General features: G+C 38.3%; 1 protein-coding gene across 1 annotated transcript in view; it reads right to left on the reverse strand.

The window, feature by feature from the left end:
• Positions 1–3,998: 3,998 nt before the first annotated feature.
• LOC103518597 (alpha-crystallin B chain) overlaps positions 3,999–21,252 on the reverse strand; it is a 30,860-nt gene continuing 13,606 nt past the window's right edge. The window contains exon 4 of the mRNA XM_017447980.2: positions 3,999–5,332. Coding sequence (XP_017303469.1) covers positions 5,141–5,332 — 192 coding nt within the window. The 3' untranslated portion in view covers positions 3,999–5,140. The remainder of the gene's footprint in view (positions 5,333–21,252) is intronic.

A 21,252-nucleotide genomic window follows, 5' to 3' on the forward strand; every position in this document is an offset into this window, starting at 1 on the left:
GGCTGGGTGAAGTTAATATGAGTCGGGTAGCTTGTCTCCAAATGGAAGGAAAGACCCTCGTCACTAAAGACCTTGGCAGTTTTACAGTGACGTTAAGCTTCATCAAACAAAGTGTCTATAGAGTTGAGGTGTATTTTCCTTTAAGAAAACTGACCACTGCTCTAGTAGAAGCTCAAGGAGCAGGGGTCAATTTTCCAAAAGAAAAATACACCTCTTCTAACCAAATGTTCCATGTCATTTTCACAGATCCACGTTCTCGGTCTCAAGCTGGACGGTACGGACGTTCTGGTATACACGTACCAACCGTACTCCAACACCAGCTGTAACATGGTAGATACGCCCAAGCTAGTCAATGTCTATAATGGCCTAACTGGGCAGTTCAGACATGATCTGAAACGGCGCAAGTTGTACGCTACTCGCACTCAGATACCGAACTTTCATCAGTGTAAACTCAAATGTGTGGCTATTGATCATCCGCCTGATAATATTATCAAATATTCCGGTGAGTAGGGCTTTTTTAACCCTTTGTTTGAGTGCTACGTCAGTTTTTTTATGATTGCCATTACATTGAGACTACTTTTATTTTAGGCACTCTATGTTTTAACTATCGTTATATCTGGATCTCAGAAACGGCAGTATAACAAGGACCAAGGGCACAAAAACATTGTAGATAATCTTTGAAAACGGAGATGTCAGATGTCACCTTGAATTGCCCTAGGAGAAGTCAAATCACTCACTTTTCGAGTTTTTCACTGGAACAAGGGACCAATAACTCTTCATCTTTGCATGTCCCAAAATTGCCCTAGGAGAAGTCAAATCACTCACTTTTCGAGTTTTTCACTGGAACAAGGGACCAATAACTCTTCATCTTTGCATGTCCCAACACCAATGATAGAAGAGGACGAAGAATTACCTAATGCCAACCACTAACGCTCAGACCATCTGAAAGATTTACCTGTCTGACAGAACGACCTAGGTCTGTCAGACCATGTGAGAGACCTGGGTCTGAAGCTTTTTCCGGCACACGCGCATGATAGAAGAGGACGAAGAATTACCCAATGCCAGCCACTAACAGACCGTCTGAAAGATTTACCTGTCTGACAGAACGACCTAGGTCTGTCAGACCATGTGAGAGACCTGGGTCTGAAGCTTTTTCCGGCACACGCGTTTTGACGGTCTGACAGACTAAGTCAGACTTAGTCTGTCAGACTGTCTGAGCGTGAGTTTCTGGCCAACCCTGAGGTCTACAATCTCATGATACAGTATTTGTCAACCTCTGAGGATACTCGGGGAGTGTTCGAGCATATGTACATAGTTTCTAATCATGCTCAGAAACAAACACTGTACTGTAGAACCGGAACTTATTTTGCAGACAATTCGAGTTCATACACAAAAAGTCCACTCTGAGGCTTAGGTGTAGCCCCAAAAGATGGGTTAAGCTTATACGAATCTACGAATTTATTTAACTTGCAGGGAACTCCAGTCAGTACACAATAGATGGCGTTGGATACAAAGTAATACAGGTGGCAGCTAAACATTTGAACTTCACACCCGAAGTTCATATCAGACTGGGTCATAATGAGAACCCTCAACGACATAAAAAGATCACCCAAGTAAGTGCAACTGATCTATTAGAATAGAAGAGAGCCCAGCCTAGTTGACTTGGAACGTAGAGCCTCTACCTTGTAAGCGCTGGGTTTCGGTTCTGAGTTTGATTCCCGCCCGGGGTGGATTACGAGGATGTCCTAAACACATAAGGTTCGTTCTCAGAACGGCTGTCTTTCTCCTACCCCGTCTTCCTTTTCTCTTCGCTTTTGAGACATCAGCGACTTTTAGGACACCCTGTATAGGCCGTCGATGACCCACCCAGTATGGAGCGAGGAATTTTAAATTTAGCTCTGTGAAAATTTCGTGGCAATCCCTCATCCAGGGTCATGAGCAGAGAATATACATTAGGTATACACCGCTATAATATACATTAGTGGTATAGGTATGGTATAAATTAGGTATAGCCGCTATTCACACATGTTTGCCAAGAAAATGTTGCTCTCTGACGCTTCAGCTGCTGCGGTGAGAATCGGCCAAAATAATCTTCTTCTTTTTTTCTGAAGAGATTTGCTAAGAGATATGGAAACTGTAACAACGGAGGTCTTATCGTCCCGAAATGGGAAAGAGAAGGATCACAGGATAGAAGGAAGGCAGTCCGAGAAGAACCTTCCTTAGCATTCATTGTTTCGCTTTTCTTTCTGGAAAAAATGAGGGTTGGCCAGAGCCAGCGGCACTGGTGAGAGCACGTTGAATACACCAGTTCCCCAAGAATCACTGCAGTTAAGAAACGTTGCGCGTGTTTGATATATGAACGGCAACGGATGATCTCTGGACTAAAGCTCGCGCCTGACTTTTCCCGGTTCTTTTTTTTTTTTCTTTTTAAGAGGTTTGACAAAGGGAACTGTAACTGCTATGGTCTTATCGTCCCGAAATCGAAGAGAGAAGGAAGACAGGATAGGAAAAAGCAGGTTATATACTCATGAAATCGTTAATGAAACATTCCAATACTTCAGGGCAGGTATCAGGGAACCAATTCATACAAACCTTTTTCCAACCGGAACCAACTAATACGTTTTTTCCCAGTTGGGAACCAACTCGTACTCAGCCAGACGCACTACCAACCAAGCTAACTAGGCTGGCTCATGAGACCTTCGTAGTTACACTGTCACAGTTCCCTCTGTCAAACAAACTTCTTTTTTAAAGTTTCATCTTCGAAAAATCCCCGATTCTATTATTCGTTGGTGAAATCCACCATCGTAGTTAAAAAGAGATAGAATGCACAAACCACCAACTTGACACGTGGCCTGAGAGAGAGACAGAGAGGGAGGGAGGAAGACAGAGAGGGCATTTTAATATCCAAGATAAGAAGTTAAAGGGAACGACTTTAGTGGGAAAAACTTTGCCAAGGCGCCAAATATCCTCTCTCTCTAATCTCTCTCTCTCTCTCTCTAATCTCTCTCTTTCGTTTTCCTGTTTCCTTGTATTTTTTTTTACTACCAACCTCTTGACACCTAAACTATCAACTATCTCTTCTCTCTCTCTTTCTTTATCCCCCTCTTTCTCTCTCTCTCCCTATCTCCTTTTCTGTCTCTTTCTCTCTCTCTTTCTTTATCCCTCTCTTCCTCTCTCTCTCCCTCTCTCTTTCTCTGTCTCTTTCTCTCTCTCACTATTATCGTTCTCGCTCTATCTGTTATTTCCTCTTCGATCTCCCCAAGACAGGAATAATAAGAAGGATTTGTATGAACGCCGTGTAACTATTTGAGTATGCAATGTGCAAGAGAAGATTGGGTTAGTGGAGATGTCTGATTGCCCATCGACAATACAGAAGTTTTCAAAGAAAGTTTTAAACTTACCACTGCCAGCCTAGTTAGCTTGGTTGGTAGTGCGTCTGCCTTGTAAGCGCTAGGCCGTGGGTTCGATTCCCGCCCGGGGCGGATTTTATCAGACAACTATGAGGGACGTATCGACAGATAAATGATAATCTAATGCAACGTACGAATTATTAGGATAGAAATACGTAGGATTTTGAATCAAGTTTAACAAGGCTAGGACGCGGTTCGATACCTGCCCGGGGCGGATTTTGTCCCTAACAGATGAAGTTCGATCTCGGAAAGGCTGGCGTTCTCCTGTCTTCCTTCTCTCTTTGCTTTCGGGACGATAAGACCTTAGCAGTTACAGTTCCCTCGATCAAACCTCTACGTAAAAAAAAAACCTAAATTTGTAAGTAGGTATACCTATCTAATCCGAAACTGATTTCAATAAAACACGGATTTCTAGTAGGTTGGTAAATTAAATTATTTTAATTACAATATTTTTGTTTATTTAAAAATAAATAAATTAAGAAACATCAATTAAAAGAATAATGGAAAGCTTACAACTTGTTTAGTTTTAGAAAACACCTAGGAATAATTATAATAATAAATAATAATTCATACTTTATTTATTCTTAGCTGCACTATTTAATAGGTTAATATTTAAATGTAAATCCAATCGATTTAATTGGTTATCTATTTAAATTTAAATCAATTAAGATCAAACTGGTATTCTTACTTTTTTTCCGTCCAATTAGGAGGTATCTATTTCTCTTATTCTCATTAAATAGGTACCTATTAGGCACCACCTAGTTTTTTTTTTTTTTTTTTTTTTTTTTTTTTTTTTTTTTAAGAGAAGGTAACACCTACATTACTATAATTAAAAATCAAGGCAAATAATTGCAGATAAGTAGTCATATTAGGTGAATGTGTGGAATATTCAGTAAAAAATAGAGAAAGTTCGCGTAAGAATATCTAAAATTCAGGTAACATTCTTGGTGCATTGTAAATGTGAGGCACATAATTAAAAAATGACGTATAAAAGTACTCTTTTGCAAATCAATATGAAAGTTTGAAAGGTAAAGGTTTAGATTAATTGAAATAAGATCGAGAAAAGAAAACAAGGCCTCTAATTGCCTCATCATGAACAGAGTAAAAGGTTGAATGATTCAACGATTGAGCACCGTTATATCATTGCCTCATTGGCAAATACTCTGAAGAGAAAGAACTATCAAGTCCAAGGATTTGTTGAGAATGGTCTCAAACGTTTAGAATCAATGTAGCAAGAACAACTAGATCTAAGTTCTTTGAAGCTAATAGCTGCGTTTACTTTAGCTGCGTGGAAACTAAACAATTGCAAAATAGTATAAAGAAACTACCTCTATTCAGCAAAGCCAGAATAATACGAGTAGAAAGTAGAAAGGTGTATAAAAAAGTGTTAAATAAATAAGTTAAGTTTATTTATTGGTAATTTAGGTAATTCTTTTATTTTACAAGATTGGTGGGGTCTCTTCTAAATGCCGTCGAAAACATTGGGTTTTGTTCTCTCACTCTTTACCTACTTTCTATTACATTCTGCATAGAGAAACTATACAAAGTAATGAGAATGAGAAAGTATTGGATTTTGTTATCCAAGTTTTTACTTTCTATTACACTCTGCATAGAGGACTATTACAAAGTAATGAGAAAGTATTGGAATCGGTCCAATTTTTTCACTTTCCTTATCCTAAGATAGGAAGGAAAGTAATGTATTTTTCTTTTCTTTTTATGATTTTAGCGATTTAGTGGGCGATGGGGATTAGTTTCTCTGGAGCGCCCAGAGCGGGCAGGGGTGCCTCTACGGTTAGCACGCCATCCTTACTGAGGGAAGATTTGATGCTCTCTGGGTTCGTACCCTTGGGTAGGAGGAATTCTCTGTTGTACTCTCGGTAGACGGACTTGGAGTCACTCTTCTCTTCGTGCTTAGCGTGCACCTGGGAACAGAGGAAACAAGGTTTCGTTAGGTTTTGCCTGAAAGAGGTTTCGTCAGGTTGTGCAAAAAAAAAGGTTTGGTTTGGTTAGTCAAAAAAGGTTTCGTGCACGTGGGAACAGAAAAAAGAATGTTTGGTTAGGTTGACCAAAAAAGGTTTGTCTGGTTGGCCTGGAAAAGTTTGGTTAGGTTGGTCGAAAAAGGTTTCGTTAGGTTGGGTTGGCCAAAAAAGGTTTCGGCTAGGTTGACCAAAAAAGGTTTCGTTAAAAAAAGATATCGTCAGTTTGACCAAAAAAGGTTTGATTAGAAAGGTAAAGACTGTAGAGAGGTCGTTAGGTGAGCCAAAGAGCACTTGTGATGTGTTGGTCAATGTAGGTTTGGATACCAGACTTTTCCGACGAAAATTGTGCAATCAGCGCATTTTTACCCTTTTTTTTTATTAAGGTCGAAATGCACAGTACGTTCACTCTCTTCTCTCTTCCAATCGCGTAGTGCCTGTAAACTTTTGACTTTTGACTGTTCGCGTTTAACGTACTGTGACCGGAGTGTGGCTCTTGAATGAATATTCGGCGGCAGACCATAACCTGAACGGATAGTGTGATTTGGACTTGGCCCAGAGACTAGTTGAACAGTTAGCATCTATTTATCAGTAACACTCAGGTAAGTAACTACAAAACTACAAATCTGTCTACTATCTATTCATCAGTACAGTACACATAGCTGTACTTATAGTAAGTTGGTATCTATTCATTTGAACAGCAATACAGTAGGTATTATAACTGCATAGTAAGTAGATACATCTATCTGTACAGTACAGTAAGCTACAGTAACAGTAAGTATCTATTCATTAACAACACCCAGGTAAACCTCTCATCTGCCCGTGATTTTGCTGTTCGTGTATGGTATATGCTATACATTAGGTATAGCCGCTATTCACACATGTTTGCCAAGAAAATGTTTCTCTCTGACGCTTCAGCTGTTGCGGTGAGAATCGGCCAAAACATCTTTTTTATAAGAGATTTGCTAAGAGATATGGAAACTGTAACAACGGAGGTCTTATCGTCCCGAAATGGGAAAGAGAAGGAGGACGGGATAGGAGAAAGCCAGCCAGTCCGAGAAGAACCTCAGATATATATTTTTAAGTTGATATTTTTGCAATTTTATCTTGTACTTTCGAATATGTTTAGTTAGGGTTAATTGTGTATTTAGATAGCAAAGGGTCCGCCCGTTTAAGTGTTTAAATAAATAAAGCTCGCGCCTGGCTTTTCCCGGTCCGACTCAGACTGTTAAATGTGAAAAGGCGTGTAGTTTGTCTCCGAATGAAGGGTAAGAACCCCCGTCATTAAAAACCTTAGCAGGTATTCTCGTAGATTGACGTTTAACCTTTATGAGCCAGCCTAGTTAGCTTAGTTGGTAGCGCGTCTGCCTTGTAAGCGCTAGGCCGCGGGTTCGATTCCCGCCCGGGGCGGATTTTATAAGCGGCGAAGATTCTATCTCCTGTTCACCAAACATAATAATCATCAGCTGATGGATTACGAGATCGATCCCTCGCTTGCGAGTGAGTTGGCGATAAAAGAGGTGAGTTTTTAAGCCTTTTCAAATGAGTGACCTATCCCTTTTACGTGATATCTACTTAGGTATTTTTACTTTCTTTTACTGTGTATAAACAGATAAGGTTCGTTCTCGGAACAGCTGGCTTTCTCCTATCCTGTCTTCCTTTTCTCTTCATCTTCGGAACAATAAGACGTTAGCAGTTTTACAGTTCCCTCTATCAAAACTCTTTTCTTTCTTTCAGAGCATGTTTGATTTCCTCACACATTTCTGCTGCTTTCAGGAGGACAAACATTTTCAACACAGCAATAAGTCTTCTAACAGTTCTAGCTCTAGAAGATTTCTCGACTTCAAAATTATCCAGCAATTTCTATCATAGTTCCTAGCAGTTATCACACTATTGACTATGTTATTAACTAGTGATGACAGGTATGTCTATATCTGTCTGCAGACTAGTTGCGAAGAAGACGACTTAAATGACGATACTAATTGCGTGAACTTAAAATCTTGAAATATTAGTGTTTTTTTTCTAAACCCACAAAGTGAAGCTATGTAATTAGACAACTATCGACAGATAAATGATAATCTAATGCAACGTACGAATTATTAGGATGGAAATACGTAGGATTTTGAATCAAGTTTAACAAGTGCTACGGATTTATCTTGGAATTATCCAGCAATTTCTATCGTGGTTTCTAGCAGTTATCACACTATTGACTATGTTATTAACTAGTGATGACAGGTATCTCTATATCTGTCTGCAGACTAGTTGCGAAGAAGATGACTTAAATGACGATACTAATTGCGTGAACTTGAAATCTTGAAATAAAAGTGTTTTTCTCCGTATTTTCAATGCTTTTACCCCAATTTTAATTCTAGAAAAGAAACAAAAGTATTTTCTACGCGTTACCTAACCGTGCCTAAACTGGAAACCTAGAAAATTTTATTATTTTATTTATTTACAAAAACATTATACACATACAATATACAATGAAAATGCTCGAGCATCAGCATATGCAGCAGGCCATTAGTGCATTCCTTTATGAAACAACTCGATAGAACTTCATTCGACTGTTCCAAGCATTAGGTATACGAGTATTCAGAAAAAAACACCTTCTCATTCCTGGCCGATTTCACAAGGTTGACTTGCAATCAACACAGACTACCCACAGACTCAGTAGAAGTACCACAGCCCACACGATGTCGCCCCCACAGCCTCCGATTCCGGCTAACCTACTAAACTAAGCCCAGTCTCAGTGCTATAGGTAAAAGTGCTATGGGTGCCAATATCTAGCTGGGCTCTGAAACTTTGAAGTCTGAAGAAGTAGTAAAAAGTACTACCGTAGTGAGTTATTAATAAATTATTACTATTACCTGCCTATTATTTTAAAGAGGTTTGATAGAGGGAACTGTAACTGCTATGATCTTATCATACCGAAAGCGAAGGAAGAAGGAAGACAGGATAGGAGAAAGCCAGCCGTTCCGAGAACGAACATTATCCGTTCAGGATAAAATCCGCTCCGGGCGGGAATGGAACCCGCGATCTATCGTTTACAAGGCAGACGCACTACCTCCAAGCTAACTAGGTTGGCACAAATTTATTCACTAAACCACTCCGAATCTAAATCCACTAAATCCTAATCTACATATTGCACTGGATGCTGGTAACATACCGTGATATATGGAGTTTAGCCTAAAACCGATAGCAAGTATTAATAAAATTCTGCCCATTCATTTTGGTTCGGCGCCTCTTAACGAGAATTTTATTTTAGTCTATTTTATGCATTTATAATTTACACTCAAAGTTCCATATTCATAACTCTCATAACACAGTTTTGAGAGAGAATTATTATTAATGGACTTTTCGTATTTGGGCATACTCCAAAACGTTGATGTGAGTGACAAGCGTTTTATGCAATCGGTGTGATACGTGATGCAAGCTGAAAAGAATAAAAATTGTTTGAAATATTCCCACTTGTGTATTGTAGGCGGATTACCAGATGGTGTTGACAAAATATTATAGGTAATAAATTTCAAATTAAGTACCTAAATTTAGTTTTTTGCCAGCCTAGTTAACTTGGTGAGTGGCGCTTCTGCCTTGTAAGCGCTAGGACGCGGTTCGATACCTGCCCGGGGCGGATTTTGTCCCTAACAGATGAAGTTCGCTCTCGGAAAGGCTGGCGTTCTCCTGTGTTCCTTCTCTCTTCGATTTCGGGACGATAAGACCTTAGCAGTCACAGTTCCCTCGATCAAACTTCTACGTAAAAAAAAACCAAATTTGTAAGTATCTAATCCGAAACTGATTTCAATAAAACACGAATTTCTAGTAGGTTGGTAAATTAAATTATTTTAATTACAATTTTTTTGTTTATTTAAAAATAAATAAATTAAGAAACATCAATTAAAAGAATAATGGAAAGCTTACAACTTGTTTAGTTTTAGAAAACACCTAGGAATAATTATAATAATAAATAATAATTCATACTTTATTTATTCTTAGCTGCACTATTTAATAGGTTAATATTTAAATGTAAATCCAATCGATTTAATTGGTTATCTATTTAAATTTAAATCAATTAAGATCAAACTGGTATTCTTACTTTTTTTCCGTCCAATTAGGAGGTATCTATTTCTCTTATTCTCATTAAATAGGTACCTATTAGGCACCACCTAGTTTTTTTTTTTTTTTTTTTTTTTTTTTTTTTTTTTTTTTTAGAAGAGGGAGGAGGAGAAGGAGGGGAAGGAGGAGGAGAAGAAGAAAGAGAACGAGAAGGAGAAAAAGAAGAACAGGAGGGAGGAGAAGGAGGAAGAGAAGGAAGTAGAAGAAGGGGTAGGAGAGGAGGCGAAGGAGAGAAGGAGGAGAAGAAAAGAAGGAGAAGGGGAAGGAGAGTTAGTGTTTTTCTCCGTATTTTCAATGCTTACCCCAATTTTAATTCCAGAAAAGAAACAAAAGTTTTTTCTACGCGTTACCTAACCGTGCCTAAACTGGAAACCTAGAAAATTTTGTGAAAGTTCTTTTTTTTTCAAATTTTACCTTCCTAATCCTACCTACACTACAAATTAGGTAGCTCAACTTTTGAAATTCCTCAATAATCTGCTTTGCTTTTTGTGTACAATTAGAATTGGTATGTGCTGTGCGTATCTTTTTCGAAGTGTACGAAATTAGTTCGCTGACATGGTTGAGAACAAGTTGTTCGCAACTAGTATTCTCCGCTACATGTCCGCAATCGCTTGTAATGCACTCTCTAGAAAATTTTGTGAAGGTTTGTTTTTTTGTTTTTTTTTTTTTCTTCAAATTTTACCTTCCTAATTTTACCTTTGCTTTTTGTGTACAGTTAGAATTGGTAGATATGTGGTGTGCGTATCTTTTTCGAAGTGTACGAAATTAGTTCGCTGACATGGTTGAGAACAAGTTGTTCGCAACTAGTATTCTCCGCTACATGTAGGCAAATAATTGCAGATAAGTAGTCATATTAGGTGAATGTGTGGAATATTCAGTAAAAAATAGAGAAAGTTCGCGTAAGAATATCTAAAATTCAGGTAACATTCTTGGTGCATTGTAAATGTGAGGCACATAATTAAAAAATGACGTATAAAAGTACTCTTTTGCAAATCAATATGAAAGTTTGAAAGGTAAAGGTTTAGATTAATTGAAATAAGATCGAGAAAAGAAAACAAGGCCTCTAATTGCCTCATCATGAACAGAGTAAAAGGTTGAATGATTCAACGATTGAGCACCGTTATATCATTGCCTCATTGGCAAATACTCTGAAGAGAAAGAACTATCAAGTCCAAGGATTTGTTGAGAATGGTCTCAAACGTTTAGAATCAATGTAGCAAGAACAACTAGATCTAAGTTCTTTGAAGCTAATAGCTGCCTCGTTCAAATCCAAATTGAGGTCGTGTTAGCTGGAGAGGTCATGAACCTAAGTCGCTCAGAGGTAGAATGTTTAAAGCGATTTTAAATTTAGCGTCATTTGAACAAACAGATCTTCAGACAAACTAATTGTTTTTCCAAGTTAAGCTTGGAATTGCCAGACTAGTTAGCTTGGAGGTAGCTCGTCTGCCTTGGAAGGGCTAGGTCGCGGGTTCGATTCCCGCCCGGGGCGGATTTTATTCTAAACAGATAATAATATTCATTCTCGGAACGGCTGGGTTTCTCCTATCCTGTCTTCCTTCTCTCTTCAATTTCGGGACGATAAGACCTTAGCAGTTACAATTTCCTCTATCAATGTAGACAACAGCATATTTGCACACAACATACTGTACCTAATAGCTACGTAAATATTTTGTGTGAGAACAGGGATATCTATACATTTTTTTTTTTTTTTTTTTTTTTTTTTTAAAAAATGTTTTCCATGACGTGTTTTGCATGGGTTTTTTTTTTTTTTTTCAAATAATGTTTTCCATGACGTGTTCTGCATGTGTGGATTAGCAAAACAAAACACATAGGTAAAGCAGACTGGGTGGAAGATACATAGTACATACCTACACATAATTTACATGACTTATACAAGCATGCCATGTACCTATAACCTATGCAGTCAGTATTAAAAATACACGCCAGAACATGACGTCATCCTAAACCGGTAATGCACACTAAAAAAAAAAAAAAACCTACATTCATCATCATGGAAATAATCCACACAAAATAATCAATATAATCATGAGCGGAGGAACTCTAAAGGAGAAAGTCAAAAGTTCTGAGAACGAACCTTACCTATCTGTTGAGGATAAAATCCGCCCCGGAATTGAACCTGCGACCTAGCGCTTACAAGGCAGACACGCTACCAACCAAGCTATAACTAGACTGGCTCTGGCTCATGACACACTTTACCCAAAGTCTTAAATTTTAGGAGGAAGTTGGCAAATCCCGTTACAGCGTTACACAATAAGGAAAATGGAGTTATTTCTAAAAATTTACGCAGTTTTCTCTGTTTTCTGTTCAAAAAATCTCAAGCCGAAAAATCCAGGTCAATTTTTCGTCGAGGAAAAAAAAGAGTAAAAATTTCGAAATTTAGACTGGCTGCCAAGACGAAAATATGAGATTTTTTTTTTTAAACAAAGTGCTGATGTTGAAAAGTTGTTCATTATCTTTCTGTCATGAGATGAGCAACAGAATTTGTTAACAATGATTGATTGACCTGTTGTACCGTGACTTAGGTAAAAGTAAATGCCAACAGGTCTATAATAGAGTTTAGAGTAGGTATAGGTACCTATTTGAGTACTTATTTATACTGGGTCTCTCTAAATAGATGGTCAACATTTTTAGATCCGGTAAATCATTTCCTATCAACTTTAGTCCACATGTTGCTATTAGCGCACTAAACCTCGCAAATACATAGTTGCCAAAGTTACAACTTTTTACTCGCCATAGTTGCATTGAACCTTCATTGTTCATTCAAACTGTTTTAACATTGTCTGTTTTAAGATAACCTTACTGATATAGGTAGGTATATAGGTAACCATACACCCAGGTCTAATCTCATGTAGGTATATACATATGTATACTTAGTCATGTTACAGTCACATTCTGACATTTTATCTTTGAGGACACTTGGAGACTGTCCGGGCGCAGTTTCTGAGCATGTTCGAAATATAGTTAGTTGAAAAGTTACCTTAGAATGTAAAATAAGTACCTAGGAGAAAGAAAGTAGAAAAACGAGGCTATAAATCGATGAGGTTTTTTTTATCCAGAGCAGTAAGTTAAGTAGAAAAGAAAAGACAAGAGAAAAAAGAAAAGTTGAAAATAAAGAAAAGAATTTATAGTTACTGCTCAATGCTCATATTGCTCTAAAGAGTCCATTTACAAAAGATTGATCTCCAAGATCGTCTATATTCCTCACATAAAAAACTAACGTCATCCCCTCTCTGTTCTCTTCTCAGCAGTTCGAGCAACACCGTCACCTCCAGTTCAAATGATGCCCTCACAGCTGATACCTAAATCTGAGATGTTCTTCAATCACGTCCCGTACATTCTACTATCACGTCCGAAGCATTCTAGTCTGGTTGTAGGTCTCATTGTTGTTTGGTTTTTAGTCTGGTTAGGAGTGAGTTTTAAGTTTCAACTATCCCATTTTGTATTCATAATAATTTGCATATATTTGTCCGTAAGTCTACATGACATGGAAACTTTATTGAGTGTAACAAGTTAGCAAGACATACACCATTGCACGAAGGCCGAGGTAAAGATCGTATCTTGGAAGGTAGCTCGTCTGCCTTTTAAGCGCTAAGTCGCGTGTTCAATTCCTGCCCGGGGCGAACTTTATCCCGCCCGGGCGAAGGTTCGTTCTCGGAACGGCTGGCTTTCTCCTATCCTGTCTTCCTTCTCTCTTCGATTTTGGTACGATAAGACCTTAGCTTTTACAGTTCCCTCTATCAAACCTCTTCAAAAAAAAGTTTATACACCGATTGTAGCCCCAGACATTGTACTTTTCAAACAAGTAAGATTCAACTGAGTCAGTCTAATAAAGCTCGGTCAAGTTAAGAATGTGGTTGGTGGCGTAGCTATGGTCTGGTGTACTAGGATGTTAGAACTTCAGGGTCACCTGGCATCGCCCTCTCCTTATTTGGGCACACAGTATGGAAAAGCCATGAACGGAATGTCAAACAGTCTCTCTCTCTCTCTCACTCACTCGATCAATAAGATCATAAATATAGATACTTTAGAATCATAAATAGACAGGGTAGTTCAAAGAACGTGCCAAACCTAAAGGGATACTCCGTAATATAGGCAATATAGGCATGCTTTTAAAACACCAACTCCTTTTGAGTCTTTGGACACCCAGAAACAATGTTTAGGCTCCTTTAACCTTAACCTTACCATGTCGTGCCTATAGCTAAATGCAATACCAGATAATTCTGAAGAGAAAATAATCAAAGGGATATTTTTGATTTGAACATCAGGAATCTTCAAATGTTTTCATCTTGAGCTACAGGGAGGCCTGTAACTTTGGTACGTCACTTTTGACCACCCTGTAGATATAGTACCTATACAGGTATAGGACCATAAGTACAGATAATCGAACGACATTAGTAAATGAAAAAAGTTGTCTCTAAGACTGTAGGTAAGTTTATTTATGTCTCTAGATAGAGGTATAGGGTAAGTGTACCATTTATTCGCCCACCTAAAAAACGTACCATTTATTGGCCCACCTGCCCACATTTATTTTTCTAATTTTGACAGACAGACGTATCGTCAAATAATTCGAACTTGTAGTTCTGTCCACGGTCACTTTTGTTTTCTTGCCAGAATTGACCCGAGTTTTCCGCAGCGTATAGGTGTGCCTATAAGGTCTATAAGAATACATCACGTTGATTTTGAAGGTAGCGCATTAGGACAATGATAAAATTTGTTCCTCTACAAACTCTACATTTTGAGTCTTGTTTGATTTGCGTCTACCAGTCAATCTAGTGAATCAGCTACTGATGCGGTTTTGTGGTCGAATTGCCTTGGATTCGGATATTTACAGTTGAGACTAGAGATGAACCAATCTTCGCTCATCCAATATTGGTATATATTCGATATTGGGTTGAATCGAATTAATTTTGAGGTAAATAGGTAGGTACAGGGAAGTCCTTTATCGACGCGATGCGACGCCTGCATCTATGGTTTGAATATATAAAAAAAATCGACCACCCTGTATAGATAGGTAACCTTATAACTTATAAGTAAACGATTTGAAACTCGAACTCACTACCTACATTCTTTTAAACAAGAAAATAAGGGGTATACCTAAAAAACTGCTTACACAAAATTCAACTGATTGGCCATAAGGAGTGCGAAAATTAGCTGACTGACCATAGAGCAATATGCAAAACGGCGGTTTACATCGTTTGGCGAAAGAAAAATTCGGAAAAGTCGTACCATTTTCATAAGTCGTACCATTTGTGTAATCAGTTTTTTAGGTATACCCGAGGAGGAGCTTCTTAATATATTATCTGGATAATGAGTTTACCTCATACTTCTTCCTTACAACTATCAAGTCTATAGAAAGAATTTGACATTTTTTTTTTGATTGACTTAAGAGTAGACTCAACAATCTCGATATAAATAGCTCAAGCTACTCAAGACAAAAGCCAATGTTGGAAACAAAGAACGCGAAGGAATACCGACCTCTTAAAAGTTGAGACATAAAACATAAAAGACAAGTTATCTTCATTCTTCACATCATAAACAAAGTCCCATTTAAGGAAACAACCACAATGAAGCCACAAATAGGCAGTTTCAATTAGACATTAAATGCGAGTATCTTGGTTCCAGAAATACCGCAAGTGTCACTCAAACAAGCGTCTAAAACGATAATTCGCGATACCTACTTCGACGAAAAGACGCCAATTAAGACAAAGCATTAAACTTGCCGTCAATCAAGAGAAAATACGAAAACTTACCAAAGAGATCTTGATGATGAATTCAATCGGTAAAATAAAGTTCCATCTGCAGATAACAATGATAGATCTAAATCAACAGTGGCGCATAGCGTGTGCTCCATGAAAACTAGGGAAGCACCGCTTACCTTCCCCTCTCTCTCTTTCTTTGGTATTTTTGCCACATCCACCAAAATATTACCCTCTCTCTCTCTCTCTCTCTCTCTCTCTCTCTCTCTCTCTCTCTCTCTCGAGGTTTCGTCAGGTTGTGCAAAAAAAAAGGTTTGGTTTGGTTAGTCAAAAAAGGTTTCGTGCACGTGGGAACAGAAAAAAGAATGTTTGGTTAGGTTGACCAAAAAAGGTTTGTCTGGTTGGCCTGGAAAAGTTTGGTTAGGTTGGTCGAAAAAGGTTTCGTTAGGTTGGGTTGGCCAAAAAAGGTTTCGGCTAGGTTGACCAAAAAAGGTTTCGTTAAAAAAAGATATCGTCAGTTTGACCAAAAAAGGTTTGATTAGAAAGGTAAAGACTGTAGAGAGGTCGTTAGGTGAGCCAAAGAGCACTTGTGATGTGTTGGTCAATGTAGGTTTGGATACCAGACTTTTCCGACGAAAATTGTGCAATCAGCGCATTTTTACCCTTTTTTTATCAAGGTCGAAATTCACAGTAGGTACGTTCACTCTCTTCTCTCTTCCAATCGCGTAGTGCCTGTAAACTTTTGACTTTTGACTGTTCGCGTTTAACGTACTGTGACCGGAAAAATGGGACTTTGTTTATGATGTGAAGAATGAAGATAACTTGTCTTTTATGTTTTATGTCTCAACTTTTAAGAGGTAGGTATTCCTTCGCGTTCTTTGTTTCCAACATTGGCTTTTCTCTTGAGCAGCTTGAGCTATTTATATCGAGATTGTTGAGTCTACTCTTAAGTCAATTAAAAAAAAAGTCAAATTCTTTCCATAGACTTGATAGTTGTAAGGAAGAAGTATGAGGTAAACTCATTATCCAGATAATATATTAAGAAGGAAGCTCCTCCTCTTCCCCAAAGACATATCTGAATCAACAATGGATGAATAGACCAAGCTTATTTTCTTGTTTAAAAGAATGTAGTGAGTTCGAGTTTCAAATCGTTTACTTATAAGTTATAAGGTTACCTATCTATACAGGGTGGTCGATTTTTTTTTTTATATATATTCAAACCATAGATGTAGGCGTCGCATCGCGTCGATAAAGGACTTCCCTGTACCTACCTATTTACCTCAAAATTAATTCGATTCAACCCAATATTGAATATACCAATATTGGATGAGCGAAGATTGGTTCATCTCTAGTCTCAACTGTAAATGTCCGAATCCAAGGCAATTCGACCACAAAACCGCATCAGTAGCTGATTCGCTAGATTGACTGGTAGACGCAAATCAAACAAGACTCAAAATGTAGAGTTTGTATAGAGGAACAAATTTTATCGTTGTCCTAATGCGCTACCTTTAAAATCAACGTGATGTATTCTTATAGACCTTATAGGCACACCTATACCGCTACGGAAAACTCGGGTCAATTCTGGCAAGAAAACAAAAGTGACCGTGGACAGAACTACAAGTTGGAATTATTTGACGATACGTCTGTCTGTCTGTCTGTCTGTCCGTCGTGTCCGTCACTAGAATTATTTTCGCCCGTCAGACGAGAAACATTCCATGCCCATTCGTTCCCGTGATATTTTAGCGGAACAAAATCTGCTGGTGTCTAAAGTACAAACACTAATGGTGTCTTTCAAAAAGAGGCGCAAATTTCTCTTCTGATGTACGTCTGTGACCCAAATTTCTCGTTCAATAGGTACCGGATATACAGAGTTAAGGTAGAAAAATGATGTTTTTTTCTGTTAAATTCAAAGACGGAAGACGCCTACTTTTGCGTCGAAAAGAGGAGCAAATAAATCTGATTCTCTGCTGCATTTAGTGAGTTCCAAAATTACCTTCAAGAAGGCCCGGGTCATCTCCGTCGGCTGGTCCCTTTGAGGCCAACCACCATCAAGTCCCTTCAAGCTTTGTATGAACTTACAACTTATGGTGTAGGTAAATAGAGAAAGTAAAATTCTATGCATGGAAAATAATCTGCTAAGAACACTAAAGTATTGAAATTTTATATTATAAGAACAGACAAAAATTTTTCTGTCCAATTTGCTTGTTTTTATTGCACAGCCTAAATTTACATTAAGTAGCTTCTCAAAATTACTCATGTCTCAGCCAACAGCCAACTAGTTGCCTAGGTATTTCTTAACAATAAGCGTCTATAGTCTGAACAGCACGGTCCATTGATTATTCCGTGAAGTAATATGAATATAACTTCCTCTCTAAAACGATAGAAATAAGTTGGGTCCTGGAGAAATACTTGGAACACTCCTCTTATGAATCATTCGCTAGTGTTCCAAAACATTGTTTTGATAGGAGCATCATAGGCAAATATGGAATTAAACAATGCTGTCCGAATTAAACATTAATATGTCGACTATCTATGCATGTACATATGTCGACTATGTACGTTCATATCGATATGTGTTGGATAGATATCATCCTATTTGAACAAACAAAGTGTGTTCTAAATTCTACCCTGACGCTTTTTCTGTTTGTGTATTTGTTTGTTTGTTTCACCATAATTCCCGAATCGGTCTATTTTGATGAAGTTTGACAAAATTTTGGCCCAATCACGCCTTTGGAGGGAACAGGGCCCTTTTTCTGAGTTATACATCAGTTTATTGAAACTACTAGTTTGTTATACCTCAGCAGTTGCTGAATACTTAATTTTGGTCTTGGCCTTGAGCTTTGGCATATATTTCAAATGGGAAGAACTTAAAAATACTTCATGTATAATGGTTATATTCATAGGTAGGATTTGACGTTTTAGGTCGCTTGTCTCGTTTTGGGCTGAAAATGATCTGGCAACCCTACTTCAAACTCTTAGACATCTTGTGAGAATATCATTTTTTCGGACACCTTGAGAAGGAATACCTACTTTCGGATCCTCTATCTTCGGAGAGCAGCAAATCAGCTCTTCAGTTTTCCGCAGGAGGCTGAGTGCACCCCGAAATACCCAGCAGTTTATTGGTCATGTACCCAGAAGAAAACACGCACAATGCTTCACTCTTCACTTCAGTGATCTGTCCCTTCGGGAACAGGCGTTTCACCGTGTTATGGTGGGTCCAGACTTGTGCAATGCAACGTGCAAAGCATTTGCATTGCACGTTGCACGTTAAAATCAAATCTGACGAATGCGAACGTTTTTCATGTATCCGAGAATTTTTGTACCGATACTCAACGGCCTATAGTAAAGTAGTAATGGCCTATAGTAAAAACATCATTTGCATTGCACTGCACGATGCTTTGCAAACACGTCCAAACTAGTGCAACGCACATCAAAGACATTCGCCAGAAAACCGCCAACCTCTCGGATACCCACATAATTATAATTTTATTACAATGAAAATTTCAAGTGTTCTATGCTCGCTCACTATTAAAACTCTAATAATTATTACAAGGAATTACAATGCACATTTCACCAGAGAAGTGCATGTATTGTGAGTTATTTCATAGCACTAAACTTGCATTATTGTTATCTGTGATTCAAGCACTCAAGTGATGTTTAAAGTTTGCGTAATGAGTGGTTTAGTGACTTAGAGCTTCGCCACACAATGTGCTCCGACGCGAAGTTGAAAGTCCGATTCAACAATTCAATTTTTCACAATCCGGTCTTTTTTGAGTTGAGTAGGTATGTCGGGTCTAGTCTAACATCCCATCAGGGAATTAGGTCATCTCAATTGTGAATAATTGTCTCTCCATTAGAGACAATAGTCTGACCCGTAAGTAGGTAGGTATTACTAAAACTATCCGCATCTGTACGTTTTCAGTAGGTAGATAATTAATCAGAAATATAGATATCAGTTAAAAGATACACGTTTTTTGTGGTTAATTCAAGATTCGGAACTAATTCTCCAAAATTCCAACAATTTCCTTGAGATTTAATTTTTAAATGGACCATTCTCAACTGGGTACCTACTATTATACCTACATACGAGTAGCTAGAACATGGTTGAGTGTGTACGTACATATTTCCCATACAGTTCAGGCCTATTGATTATGAGGGTCAAAATAACAGTTCTTAGTTTACTGATCATTTTAATCGGACCATTAGTCAGAGGGGTCAATGGTAATACAGATGATTTCATTCGAGATATCATGGTCTATGATTTCATACATTAGGTAGGTATCCTCCATGATCTGATTGATCTGTGTTACTATAGGTAGGCATTTCGAAAATTTGGATAATTCATTACACTTTATAATAGGTAGTTTTCCCCTTTTCTTTCTTAATCCTTCTTATCATAAATTCGTTGACGTCTTGACGAAAAAATTGGGTCATTGCATTTGAAACGTTTTGCAACACGTAGGAAAGTAAGATATTCTCATGGTAGGAAAGCAACATAGAAAGTTACTTACATATTAAATGTATAGGTACCTACATAGGTAGGTTCTTATGAAGGTAGCTCGGAAAGCAAGATATCAAGTTACTTATGTAAGTAGGTACCTATGTAGGTAAGAAGTATTTCTTGCTGTCGAGTTTATTGAACCGTAAGCAAACTGGAGGGTTGCGTGCTCAAAACAATACACCAGTGCCATTAGAAAGCGGATTTACAACACTCGGGTACCTTGTGACCCAAATGTCAGGCTAATAATTATTTCTCTCCATTCGAGAAAGTCACTAGTTTGTGCGCCGACAGTCTCATCGACTCTATGTCTCCATTTAATTCCTCCAGTCTCCAGAGGGCATTCAACTCCGATCGTACATAGTTCTTCCTGGAAATTTTCAACATTGTTTCCCTTTGCTTCCTTCCTCCTTTTCTGCCCTCCCTTATTCTCTATTTCTCCTCTCTCTCTCTCTCCCTCCCTCCCTCTCTCTTTCTTTCTTACCTCCTTCCTAACTCCTACCCCTCTGTACTTTTACCATCTCTCTCCTTCCTCTATCTCTCTCCCTCCCTATACCTCCTTCCTCTCTCCCCTTATCTCCTTCCTCTCAACTCTCTTTCTCTCTCTCTTTCTCTCCCTCTTTCTCTCTCTCTTTCTCAATCTCTCTCTCTCTCTCTCCTACTTCCCCCTCCCTCCCGATACCTCCTCCCTCTCTCTTCCTAAAAACTTATCTGACTTATCCCAATAGGTAGGAGTTGGTGTAGGTACTCAACACCTATACAGTTTTGTTTATTTTATCGTTTTGGCTGAGCATTCACAATGTCAACCTACTGTCATTACGAACGGATAAATTGATACCTAAATTAGGCAGTAGGGAATGCTATTGACTTGGCTACATTCTACATTTTCTATCTACAATATACCACGACATGAAAGATTGAATGACAAAGGGGAGTTAGTATTTTTTAGTGGATGTGCCAATTTCTTCAATGTAAAATTGAGGTAATCACTTAAATGGGAGAGACGAGATGGTATTTTCATTTTTGGTGAATGTGTCAAAATAACCCAAGGTTTACCACGCGATTTTGTATTATCTATTTTATAGCAAGGACAATATTTAACTGCTTCAGCATTTTAAGAGAGTAGGCCGGAGTCACGGCTTTAGAGTATGCCGGCGTGTCACCCTTCTATGGTACCACCTTACCCGCTACTCTTTGCTTTCTAAGAGGACTTGAAGAGTAATTTTCACAAAGATGTACCAGGGTACTTACCAATAGTTTGTTGTCTACGGTTTTGACTACGATCTCTTCTGGCTGGTATTGGCTCACATCGAATCTGAGTTTTAGTAGTTTGTTGTCGCCATCTTCTTGGATGAGGGGAGAGCTGATGTTGTCCAGATAGGTGTTAGGGCCTGGTCTGGGGGCAGCTGTGAGGGCATCATTTGAACTGGAGGTGACGGTGTTGCTCGAACTGCTGAGAAGAGAACAGAGAGGGGATGACGTTAGTTTTTTATGTGAGGAATATAGACGATCTTGGAGATCAATCTTTTGTAAATGGA

Source organism: Diaphorina citri, unplaced genomic scaffold (genome assembly GCF_000475195.1).
Source record: "Diaphorina citri unplaced genomic scaffold, Diaci psyllid genome assembly version 1.1 scaffold62, whole genome shotgun sequence".
Lineage (NCBI taxonomy): Eukaryota > Metazoa > Arthropoda > Insecta > Hemiptera > Psyllidae > Diaphorina > Diaphorina citri.